The 13,943-nt window shown below is 34.9% G+C and overlaps 2 protein-coding genes across 5 annotated transcripts in view; one reads left to right on the top strand and one right to left on the bottom strand.

Annotated features, from left to right (window-relative positions):
- The window catches only part of LOC126841460 (Kv channel-interacting protein 4-like), a 267,819-nt gene that overhangs the window by 160,458 nt on the left and 93,418 nt on the right, over positions 1-13,943 (top strand). The window lies entirely within an intron of this gene.
- Positions 690-11,999, bottom strand: LOC126841439 (adhesive plaque matrix protein-like). Its single transcript, XM_050577928.1, is given in 5 exon segments — positions 690-1,295; positions 3,016-3,129; positions 8,071-8,240; positions 8,243-8,912; positions 11,885-11,999. Coding segments are annotated over 5 exon segments (1,422 nt in total). The 5' UTR covers positions 11,897-11,999; the 3' UTR covers positions 690-839.

Here is a 13,943-nt window from a genome sequence, read left to right as displayed (position 1 = left end):
CAATGACATAATCCGGGCATAATTGCTGCTATGCTGTAAAGTGACCAGTGGACTGATAGGCCTCACTGTAGAGTGTGTATAATTTTGACCGTATGCAGAGCACAAGTTTATGTTGATCCCATCCCGTGTTGACTGGCAAGGTATATATTAAAGCTTTGGCATAGTTGCACATGATACTAAAGTCAGTCAATTTGTTAAATACTTATACGTTTGGTCAACGATTTTAGATGCAAACCAATGAAACCTATAGCTGTGATACGGCCAATAGTTAAAAAATTAATCAGACACACAAAAAAAGCCAGTAACGTGGGGACGTGGCAGAGGTCACGGGTCTACAGGAATCATTTATAACTGATAAAATCACTTTCAAATAAACGCTTCCATGCGCCAATCTGTAAACTGTAGAAAAACACAAAAATCGACAAAAGCATTTAAACGAAAAAATGTGCTTAAAATTCTAGTCTATAAATATTTAGTTGCCGTCGTTAGCCATGTAAGTAGAATCTAAAGAAATTATTTTTCAGATATCCACCTGTTTACTGTTGACTCACTCACACATAGCATCTTGAAAATTTAAGCAATCCACACAATATACTCAGTCCAGACACTCTTATAACTGCAGATGAGGGCGGTGTAAAGGTATATTGTATACAATGATAATATGGTATAACAAACAATATGCACACTGGTTTTATGATGATTCAATGAGATTGATTTATTTGTTTTAAAATAAATAATAAGACGGAACAATAAATTAAAAACGAAGGAGCTGCAAGAAGTGTGAAATGAACACATTATAGTTGTATAAATGTATACATATATACACCGTTGGGGACTTCTCAGTAAGCCGGTTTGTAGGCCGGTTTGTAAGCTGGCTTGTAAGCGGGCTTGTACGACGGGGCGGCGTATCCGCCTTCCTTCTTGACGACGGCGTTGAAACCGTTGTAGTCGTCGGCCGTGTACTCGACCACTCGGGTGGAACCGTCGGGCTCGACCAGGCTGTACGAGCCCTTGACGTAGCCGTTGCCGTCGCTGTACTCGGACTGGCTCTTGACGTCGTACGTGTACGGGTCGTTGACGCTGTACTCGAAGCTGTACGGGGCCGGGGCGTACGCCGGTTCCGGTGCGTACGGTTTGGGGTAGTAAGCTGGCTTGGGCGCCGAGTACGCCGGAGCTGGGTACGCCGGAGCTGGGTACGCTGGAGCTGGGTACGCCGGAGCTGGGTACGATGGGTACGCTGGGTACACCGGGGCGGCGGATACGGCGGCCAGCATGGCCGAAGCCAATACGATAACCTGTTGAAAACGACATTATCATTATTTGATATTATTTGTACATAATTATTAATACGGTATTAGTTTTTTACATTTAATACAAATTTAACAAGTAAAAACTGTTAAAACACAAAAAGAAAAACCTGATGGAGGAGAAAGAGCGCATTGGGACGGGGAGAACAAGGGGGTCTACAAGAATATTGATATGACTGAAAGTCATGAAATCACTTTGGAATAAACGTTTAGATGGCAATCTGTAGATGGGTAGTAATACAAAAATCCATAAAAACATGACAATAACGCGCTTAAATTATATTTTCAGCATTAGGGTGGATACGAGGAGGGTTACAATGCAATGAAAATATGTTTCACTTAACCGTTGACCGTCGAATCATTCATGCACAGCATTAGGCAGAAACCTAATACGGTAAAAGTATATTTTCCCCTTTTTTTTGGTTATTTGCCAACATATATCGGTAGTATTGTGTCTAAAGAATATTGTTCTATACACATTTTGAACTAATTTGACTATTTTTACAAAAGTTATATAGTGCTCCATAATTTTAAGAAGAAAACTAAGTAAATTTTTGTGGCGTTATTCGCGATTTTGAGGGGAAAATTTTTCATTTTTGGCCCACTTAAAGTACTTTTTAAGTACGATTTTGGATCTATAAAATTGCTGTACGAAGAAATCGGTTCTGCGGTTTAAACGATATCATCGAACACATCTTTATAAAAATAATACCTTCGCAGCTCCTCATCGATTTTAAAAACAAAATATCCATTTTAAAGAGTAGATTTTACTGAAAATGTTGACTGGACGATAACGGATTTTGAAAAAAAAAATACATTGAGATTTATGAACGGTGGTGAGGCGCAGGCAAATATTTTTATATTAAAACGCTACTTGCTCGAAAAGTATGTTATTTTCGAAGGGTTTAAAAAAAAAAAAAAATCTACCGAGCAAAAATGTTACAATGTCAATGCGCCAATATGTAACCCAGATTCTTGTTAATGCTGATAGTCAAGTAATAAACAAAGGGTTCACATAACTAAATATTCAATATTTATACAAATACATAACCTTCTAATAAAAAAATTAAAAAAAAATTATAATTTAAAAAACTGCAATGCCCCTGCCCAGTCCTTTGACGTAGCTTTAAAAATAATACGATTATATTGTTTTTGATTTAGAGTTGAGTAATAGATGTCGACCACTGTAGTAACCATCAGGGTTAATTTATATTCTATAAACTTAACAATAAAAGTAGGTTGAACAATTTAGTATATTTAACATTTTAAACTATTTAGTATTTATGTACACCATTATACTAATGGGAATATTAGTTAATACAAAGTTTGTCAAATTGCCCATATTCTGCTCCTCGATCAAATATAGTCACTTTTACCCTTAGATATAATTATTATTGTTCTACCAAAATGTTAAAAATTATTATGAAAAAAAAAACACTTTCTTTTTTAAACCGTATACCGAGCAGAATATATGTATATATATTTTTTTTTTTAAAGATGTTCTAAAACGACAAATAAAATATACATCTTGAAGTCGCGTATCGCTTGATAAGATTTTAAAATGAAACCACGTTTTGAAAATAATTAACGGTTAAGTCTAGTTTGACTGTATTAGTGTTATGGATTTTAAAAAAAAAAACAGCAATTTTTTTGGACAAAACCATTATATTAGTTAGTTTTCGAAGAAAAAAAAACTGTTAACACTCACTTTGGAGACCATTTTCTCGTCGTGGATTTCTGTATTTTGTGTGCAGCTGTCGTACTTAAGCGATTTACACCGGATCGGACACGATATTATAATGTATTGATCCGAATTCCGCACCTACTCGAGTATTTATACATAGTGTGATCTAGTTCTGTCCGAGATTGCGGCATTTTTCTCCCTGTTTTGCTTTGCTCGTGCACACAACATAATGTACTGCATTTCGACGTCCTGCCCGTGTGACCTACCCCGAGGCGTAACGTTTTTTTTTTTTTATAAAAAATGTTTTAGAAAAAAAAAAATGACCACTCCCTAAGGGGAGAGCCCGCCGAGTCCACAGCTGCTGCTGTCGCTGCCGGGTTAGAGTGCCAAAGTCGGCCAACGATTTTATGTAAAACACAAATATAACAATATTAACAATCGTGCACCGAGCCCGTTTGTTTTCCTCTATAGTGTTTTTTTTTTTTTTTTTTAATAATAACACGCCCTTGTTTGGTCGTTATCAAAACGATGCAGGACGCGTTGCACAACACACACACACACATATGTATATATATATATATATATATATATATAGACCTGCTATGGGCTTTAAGGTCCATGGCTGCTAAACGAACACAGTGAGTTATATGAATCTCTAAATACAGAAAGGGCACACGTCCAGATTTGAACATTTTCAAGACAAAAACCTTAATATTTCTGGAAAAAAAATGTAATTAAAAATTTCATGTTATTAATTAATAATACAGCGTTAGACATCATATACATGTTTCAACAATTATTTAATGAAAATGTATAGTGATTTGATTCATAAACGGCATAATAATATTATGTCCATGACCCTTAAGGTGCCTAGAGTCTTATAATAATTATTTAAATAATCGTAGAAATATTTCTGTAATAGGTAGATTGTACAGGGTGATTCGTTTATGATAGGACACTATTTAGTTAGTTGCAATTTTTGTAGTTTTTCTTCTTGAAAACATTTTTTTTTGTCTAAATTTACAATATTATTGTATAATTACTAAATATCTACCTTTTTTTTTAGTATTTTTCGGAGCCCTATCGAATTTTGATACCCAAAAGGTAATGTATATGTTTAACTGACTTATTCATATAAGAATAATTTACTCAAAATGGTGACTGGTGACAACCAGTTTTTAATAGTTATTAAAGTTTGGTATGTGGTATGGTTTTTATCTGCAGTTATCTCATTCTTAAAATCAAAACTTTAGTAACTTTAAAAGTACAATTTTACAAAACTGGTTATCGACCAGCCAATATTTTCAGTAAATAATCCTTATTTTAAAAAGTTATTTACATAAATACGGTGCCACATTTTTATGTTTTAAAAGTTGATTGATCTCTAGAAGAAATAAAAAAGATAACAATTTTAATACTGTGAAACAACAAAAATTAAAGTGTCTTGAAATTTCGTTCAAGAGAAATTGAGTGTCTTAACCTAAAGGATGAATCACTCTACACAATACTGTGTGGTAATAAAATACATTGTATAAGCACCAACTTTGCTTTAGTGCCGCCGATAAAATATTATGCTATTAAGCCTTACAAAAAAAATGTCGACTTTTCAATCGACTAATCAATGAAAACCCGGGTAAAAATGTATTTCAAAGCTAAACAATATCAAAGTAGTACATTACGAATATTTTATAGCAAAATATTATAGTCGGTAGACGCTTCCTCCTAGCGTTCTATACACAATGATTTAATTTAATTTTTCCAAAGCAAAAACTATACACAAAGCACGAGTTTTCTTTTGGTTTTAATAACATTTTTCACATAAATATATGTTTAACTAAACTAAGTCTTACACAACTTTTCCTCTTATTCATTATTAAAAACTTCAGAGATTCGGGCATTAAAGTTTGTCGAAAAATAAATAATAATAACGATAAACGATGTACGCGTTTATTAGTGAACAAGATGCATAATAAATTATATTATTTGGTAAATAATTTTATGGTAATGAAACTCAATAGTTATTTATCATAATAAAATAAAATAAATTTCAAAATTTAAATACACCTCTTTACACTATGCTAAGTGTTAAGCCAAACTGGTGAGAACGACCACAAGTGGAGACGCTTAGCCCAAGGTCAAAGAAAGTGAAATATTATTTTATCCATATAAAACAATTTAAAACTTGGTAAAGTTTGGCTAACACTGAAGCCATGAGATACTATTATGGAAGGAAATAGTGGTCTTAGAGTGACCACCGGTTTATTCTTCAAAGGTTGTACAACATTTGTAAAATATTTTTTATGAAAGACAAGCGCTTCGGTACAAATCTTTTTACGGTGAAAAGAATCATCAAATACCTTACATATTTTGTTTATGCCTTTGATTTTAAGTGGTGTTTTATTAACGCTTTATCAAAATATTATGTAAAATTTGCTTTCACTTTGTTTAATTATTTACTATTCGTCACTTATCGACAGACTAAATTTAGGCAAACCTTTAAATGCATTTTTGCACTAGTTTAGGAGAGACTTAAGTTTCAAAACTGCTTCCAGGAAAAGATATGAATAATTAATTTTGAATATAAAAACTAATATTTTATTAAATCATAACCATTTTTTTTAGCATTATAATATTTGATTTTTAATGTTTATAATACAAAACGGTTATAACTTATTCTTAAATTTAGCGTTTCCATTTTAACAAAATTTGTAGAGTTGCAAGTCACACAATTTAAAATATATCACTTATACCTACATATATATTAGGACAAAGGCTTCGACTGCAAGTCCTCTATTATTACAATATTATTATAAATCATATAGGACTATTATGGCGAACTTGGCCTATTTTTTATGATATAATATTTGGAGAAATTGGACGTTAATAATATTTTTATTAATCATCGTTGGTTTACTATTCGAAACTACACGAGTGGGTTGGCATTATTCGTGTGTAATGATAGAGAACGCAATAAACACTATACTAATAATTCATTTGGAATGTTCTAGCAGAGATTTTAATTAAACGTGTAGAGTATTATTCCAACGGCTGTACGTTATGTTTTGTTACGCAATCGGTTTCCATGCGAAAATTATTCAGACTTGTTCACATATATATATATATATAATTTTTTATCTCGTGAGTCGCGATGACAGACTTGTCAATAGGTTCTCCATAATATTACATATCCATTCAAGTACAGTACTGTAATAATAATAATATGTTAACTAACGCCGGTTCGGAGAGCGAGCGTGATTTATCATTAAACAAATATTAAATCTTAACCCGAGCCGAGTGCAACGCAGTTTTAATAGTAATAATAATAATAGGTACTTACTGCACGGCCATAACCGATTATTGGTTTTCGTCGCTTGCATAAAAGCGCAAAAAACCAACGAGTACCGCCAACATGGCATTACATTATAATAACGGTAATAATATAGCTGACTAGGCACAATATACGTTCAATTATGTGTGCTCGTGACCTTTGCGGGTAATTCGATTTTTTTTAACTGACCAAGATATAGCTAGTGACTAATGAATTGGTAAGGTGAGATCCCCCCAAAAAAATAAAAATAATCCTCATTACTGTGTATTAATTAGTATACACAATAGTTTAAGCTTTAAATTAAGATTTTGCCAAAAATGTCCTCTTAACAGTCTGGTAAGAAGGAAGAGAAGGGTTATAAGAGACAATTTGTTTTCCTACACACATTCTGGGTCTTTAGTAGACTCCTATGCCCCGGACGACCTTAGGACTGCCCTGACTAGTTAATAAGTTTAAGTATAAATAATCTAAGTAATTCGACCCCCCCATTTCGATAGAAAATACAACCCCTCCTCTACCCAGAATAATTGCATTTTAATGGGCATTTTGTTATGTTTGCGGACTGGACCTTGTGACCGTCCAGCATCTTTTACCGTCTTAAATAGAATACAAGCCGTGTCCGCGGATAATAACGTTATAATCTCACATCATATTATTATATAGGGATTCGCTAAGATGGTCCGTACATAAGTACATTACGAATACACCGTCTCGGATCAAGGCCGGCCGCGTTTCTCAACTATTATTGTAATGATCGAATATGCGATTACCCGCGCATTTACTAGTCGCACACTAGTTGTACCTACATATTATAATAATATATTTTATTCGTCCTCGCTCCGACTTGTCAGACGACGACGAACCGGTGACTTTCCTCGCCAAAGATGTGCACAATATTTACCCGCTATAGGTATAATACAATGTAGTATTTCACTCTGTGTTATTCTTGTTATCTACACATAAAATATTACTATACTTGTGTGCTGCGCAACAATATGCTTCCATATATTTCATTTCGTTAAAAACCGCCAGCGATCGATTTCAATTATATTTTATACCGTTGATTTATAGCCATCCGCAACGATGGTAATGACTCCATGGTGGTAGGTACACGAATGAAATACACATTATTTATTCAATTACATTGTGTTTACTCACACATTGTAATGTTTGTACGCATACATGTTATATACACAATTGTGTCATGTGAATGTTATATATATAACTCCATGATTATAGACCTGTTATACACATGCTAGACCTGAACGATTTAGTAGGAAGGCGCAAGAAATTTGGTACACGCTTTATTTGGACAAAATAAATGGCCGTCTAGGCGCTCCGAGTCTTTTAGAACGACTCAGTATCCAGGCAACGTCTAAATCCTGGTTACATGCATTTTGTTACTTGCCATTAGATAGAACTTATTTTATGAGAAATGCACCCTTGGCCAAAATCATGTGTGATTGCAATAATTATCCTGGTACTTTGCCTGTATGTGTTGATCATGTTTAATTAGATACATTTCTGTTAAATTAAAAACTTAAATATATATTTTATAAAAGTCGTTTGGCGTGTAAAAATAAGCACAACGCACGAAGTCGATTTGCAAAATATATTTTTGTATATTACATTTAAATAAATAAATAAATAACAATAATAATAAATTAGAACTGACGGTTTTGATTTTGAGCAGTCGGGGGAGAGGGGGAAGGTGGTTTGTATTGATGTGTATAATAGACGACTTAGTAAGCCGGGGCTGGGTAGGCCGGGGCGGAGTAAGACGGGGCAGAGTAAGACGGGGCGGAGTAGGACGGGGCGGGGGAGTAAGACGGGGCGGAGTGAGATTTGTACGCTGGAGCGGGGTAAGACGGGGCAGAGTATGACGGGGCCTTGTAAGACGGGGCCGAGTACGACGGGCGGAGTACGACGGAGCCTTGTAAGACGGGGCCGAGTACGACGGGGCGGAGTACGACGGAGCCTTGTAAGACGGGGCAGAGTATGACGGGGCCGAGTAGGACGGGGCAGAGTAGGACGGGGCAGAGTAGGACGGGGCCTTGTAGGCCGGTGCGGAGTAAGCCGGGGCCTTGTAGGCAGGGGCGGAGTAGGCAGGGGAGGAGTAAGACGGTGCGTATCCGGCTTCCTTCTTGACGACGGCGTTGAAACCGTAGTCGTCGGCGGTGTATTCTACGACGCGCTTGCTGCCGTCGGGTTCGACCAGGCTGTAGTAGCCCTTGACGTTCTGTCCGTCGCTGTATTCAGCCTGGCTCTTGACGTCGTAGGTGCTCGGGTCGTTGACGCTGTACTCGAAGTCGTACGGCTTGGGTGACTCGTACGATTCGTGTCCGTACGCCGCCGGTTTGTAGGCGGGTTTGTAAGACGGAGAGGCGTAAGAAGGTGCAGAGTAAGCCGGGGCAGCCGGGTAAGCGGGAGCCGCCGAGTAAGCTGGGGCAGCCGGGTAAGCGGGAGCCGCCGGGTAAGCTGGGGCAGCCGGGTAAGCGGGAGCCGCCGAGTAAGCTGGGGCAGCCGGGTAGATTGGTGCCGCTACGGGTGATCCGTAGGCGGTGGCCAAGATGGATGCGGCGACGACGACAAACTGTAAACAGAGAAAATCGCATTGTATTACACTGTTGAACACGTTTAATTTTTGTTTTTACTTAGTTTTTATTTTCTTTCGCTTAATCGATAGTAGCATTTTCAAATATAAATCTCTAAAATTAACCTCGCATTTAATTAACACGGAAAATCTTAATTCTTCATTTGGAAAATATCTTACTCGAGAACCAATTAAAATTGTTTACAATTTGAAATGTGTGACCCTTGAAAATCACTATGTTGATACTACAAAAAAAAAATTATTTTCATCAAGTCACACAGAAAAAAATACATAGTCGGTCCAACTAAACATTTGGTTAGCTCAACTAAATGCACAGTTGCTTTAAATCAAAATTTTCTTGATGACTTGCCAAAAAAAAACCCGTAACTCGAAGTATCAAAATAAAGATTTTCAAGCGTCATATTTAGCTTGAAGAATCGTTTTTCAAGTTTAAAAAATGTTATTAGTTTTCAGTTAACAATACGTATTATTAAAAATTCTCATGTAAATTCATGAGAAAGTACTTTAGGTTGAACTAGGGATCTGAAATTTTAGAAATATCTTATTTAAATAGGCTGCTATTGGATAAAAGAGTAAGCCACAGGAAAAATGAAAAAAATAATCTAATACACATAAATTTTAAACATACCAACAGTAATAGAAAGAAATTATAATAATATTACAGTTGATACGTATTAAACAACATGTTAAGCCAATGTATTTCTTGACATGGGTAAATTAATAGAAATTCGTTCACAAACTAAACAAATTAAGTTAAACAATGTCTTAAAATAAATCAAAAAGCCACAACGAAAGTTATAAGACTTTACCAATTTAGTCAATTTCAATAGAAATATTTGGTTATTGACCCAACCGAATATTTATACACTTGTGTTGTATACTAAATGTTGTTCAACTTTTTTTTTTATAAGCCACATTTGTTTTCTTTAAGCGATAAAACAGATATTTTAAAATCGGTTTGATAATTAAGGCCAAATAAGTGTTTATCGTAGAATTTTCCTTTTTTTTATTTTTTGTAGGTGTTTCAAAGTTATTACACAATATCCAATTACTAGAATTTTTGCAGGTTGTTATTGTATTTAAAAACAAACTGTCGAATGAAAGTAGACTATGTAAAACATTTAAATCTTATCTGATGTATAATTTAGGTCATTGTACTCTAGTTTTACAACCGGTAACCGGTTAGTATATTGTGGACAAGACATCTTGTCTTGTGATCAAACAAATCTTCGTACGCGCCTAAGCGAAACGGAAAAGCACATAAACCCTCCAAAGTATTATTTCAAAATGAATAACTCAAAATGAATAAGGCTAGTTTTATTTACCAAGACTCTTACATTATGTACATCAAAATCATAATTATTTAATTGAAAAATTTTAATTTTCGATCGTTTTTGTCGAGTAATTGAATGAATAACAAGAAAATACAATTACCCTGTTACCTTATGCAATATGTATTGCATAAGGTAACAGGATAATTTATGAAAAAGCGAAAACCTTTTTTTTCCCCAGAGTTAAGCATTTATAAAGTGTAATTTGAAAAGTCACTTACTTATATATTATTATATTTATATTTCAAGGTATTTTTTAGGGAAAATCGTATTAAATTTGCAACGAACCGAAAAAAAGTTAAGAGAAAAGCAAAATCAGAAATAAATTCAAAAGAAAAAATATGAAATAAAAACATTAAACTGCTCCAAATAGATTTGGACGCGGTTTAAATATATATATATATTATGTACTAAACTTTAATGGCATTGTGCTCTGAACGGGGGCGTTAAATTTCGGTGGTTGCCAAGACACAAGTGTATGGAAGCAATAAAGTAATTTGACGGTATAAATATTTAACGAGAATTCTTTTAAAAAAATGTATTATTAAAATACATATAAATAAATCTATACCAAGTTAATGCAAACAAAAAAAAAACTTATAAACTTTTAGAACCATATAGCCGACTTAAAATTTAGTTAGATTTTTCACGATTAAAAGGTTTAAAAATTATCGTTTGACTTTTTCCCCATTTAAGTTTCCCGGAGTAATATTTACCAAGAGGTGAACATTACTTGGTGAACGTCTTTAAAAGTTCAAAACTATTACAATGTCGCGTTACCTAAACAACTGTTATTATAAGAAGACGCGAGAGTAATAAATCACTGCCGGTTAAAACGCATTTTGGGACTTTCAGTGTTACTTGGACTATAATGGACCTAGAACAATAGTTCTTTGTCTTTCTCCAAATCTAAGACAACAGAGTTTACCGTGTTAACACTATTAAGATGATGTTTTTACGTCGGTGAATAGCTAACACGTTTATAGTTAATACGCAGGTTAATAAACTTTCTATTTTGTAATTCAAAAACTTTGTTTAAAAATAAAAAAATAATATATTCTAAGTACTTAGCAGTTAACACTTTGGTAGGTCTATATTTATTTTAATTCAAATATAATTAGTAAAATTTAATTACAATTTTTTTTTTATATTAGGTATTGTAAAGCCAAATTTAAGGGTTGGGGGGTGTGACATTTAACACTTAAACGGTAACGTGAGAATTTAATTTGGTCTTATTGAGTTGAGAATAATTTGCCGAAAATGTTGACCAATCAACCGGTATGGAGTCATTACTTTTGGTAGTAAGTTATTAGAGTTTGAGATTTAGGACGGTAAGTGAAGAGCGGTTGTGTAATGGGCCCAGACAAAAACAATACAACACTCCACCCTTCCTCTGGGCTTAAATTTTAAACTTTAATAAGTAACGTCCAGTTCGTTATTGTGTAAGCAATAGAGGTTTTCGTTTATGGGTGGAGAAGACGGCGGGGTTAAGACCCACCGGAACGTGGCAACCCTCCTGTATGAAAATAATTAGCGTTAGGGACTTTTTTCGTGTTTCGATTTATATGCACAGTGTTCGGCGTAATGTGTGTATAAAAAAAATAACAATTGTGTACTCACCGTGTATGCCATGTTGATTTCGGTGAACGTATGTATGAGCTTGACAATTGCAGATCAAACGTCCGTGATTGATAGTAGGGCAAAACGCGGGTGAACACATTTATATATAGCGACCGCGTCCGTTGCCCAAAGGGGGGGCTCTCTCGCTTTGGCGGTTTTTCGGCTGACCCAAGGACAAATGCCAATCGCACACGCCTCCGACTCCCCCTCGGTTTTGTATCTCCTCGGGCCGTGCAACGCGCTGGATTTTCCGTACCTATACAGTATAATGTAATATCTGACCCTGCGGTTGAGGTCGAACCGGATGCGCCAATACACAGCGAGAGAGAGAGAGAGAGATTAGATCATTTATCATTTTAGCGCTGTTTAAAACCATTTTTTTCCCCCATTTTTTTTTCTCCTCGATTTTTGTCTTTTCATGGCCAAAACACGAGAGACACACACACACACACAACGTCTACGGGGTGGATGCGCGGCTTAGGCGCTCCAGTTTCTTATAATTCTTATAGTTTCTATATATATATATTTATACCTACGTTTACTCGGCCTTGTCCGTCCCAAACGACAGACGTCTTACCCGGAGCGACACACTATCGTCAAGTACACGTACGTTTATGCGTTATACATATTATTATTATCATATTTTTTACACCGATGGTTTAAATAGTATACGGAATATACCGGTCGAAACGCCCACCCGGCAAGGTGATGCCCGGAAGATATTATTATACCTACCTAAACGGCTATCTTATGCATATTCCTTGGCTCCTTGATAATTACACCACACGTGTTATCGGCAAAATATTATTGTTTATTGGACAAACGCATTAATAATAATTAAACTCTTCATACAAAACTAAGGCCAAGTAGTTGTACAATATGCATATATCAAATCGCCATGAGTCTATTGCATGTACGGTTTTTTTTTACAATTATGTAAAGTTATTTTTAATACACAAATGCCTCCTTCGTCTCATCCCGACTATTTAGGGTTGTCCTAAACCTCAACTCGACTTGACGTAATCCTCCACATCGTCTGTTAAATATTCAACAGTGTTTTTAGTTTTAAACATAATCTATTTATAACAAACATAACCCATCGCAGACAAAAGGTCGTTCCAAAAAAAGTCGGTCAATAGTAGTTTTTCATTGACAAGAGTTATGATTTTGAAATAAATTACATAGCTCGCAGTAGTCACTGTGTTTATATAATTTTAACTTTTGGAGTGTATTATCATTAGTCCCTGTAGCAGTATTTCAGGAAAACCTAATGTAGAAACTTGTCGACTGTCAGTGTTTGGTCATCAAAAGTTCACCGAGTCAAATTAATATTGGATAAACTAGATTAGCGCTTTCTGCTGAATGCAAATTGCATTACCAGAGCCTTGAACTTTCATATTTAATTCTGTCAGCGTTCAGAGATAAATTTCCTCAGCTCAACGAAATCCAAAATCAAGTGCGTCAGACGTACATCAATCATAATGACGGTGAGTTTCAAACAAAACTGTTGAACGTTTCAAAAATATAACAGCTCAATGAACATTTATGTTTTAAAAAACATTTCATGTCTCATCTTCAATCAATAGGACGGACTAAATGTACCTACATTTGAAATACACTTTTTCAAAATGATTCGAAATTGTTTTATAAAGGAAATTAATTTTAAAGACATCTTAACGAGCCAAGCTCTTGGAACAATCGAATATGACATCAAATCGTAATAGCTGCGCGAGTAGTCAGTGTAAGTTATTTTTTATTTGATTATATTTTCACCGTAAATATCACTGCCAATTGAATTGATATTATATGCTTGCAACCATACGTGTGCCTCTTTACAACACTATATTATATGGTATAGTACGATTCAGCATTAGTATCTATCCAGAGGCTATAGCACAACATTGTTCGGTGTAACTCATTATTGTCATTTTTTTTTTTTTTTTTGTTACATAACTTAATATTAATATATATTGGAACGTTACCGCGACGGATTGATTACAACGATAATCGTTCTGACACATAAGCAGGTCTATAGTACTTTACAAAAAGTTCACACATT

Source organism: Adelges cooleyi, unplaced genomic scaffold (assembly GCF_023614345.1).
Source record: "Adelges cooleyi isolate 19-005CV unplaced genomic scaffold, UGA_ACOO_1.1 ACOO_flye_CR_arks_rails_tigmint_CR_PRNA_381, whole genome shotgun sequence".
In the NCBI taxonomy this organism is placed as follows: Eukaryota; Metazoa; Arthropoda; class Insecta; order Hemiptera; family Adelgidae; genus Adelges; species Adelges cooleyi.
This window is presented reverse-complemented; position numbering and strand designations above follow the sequence as displayed.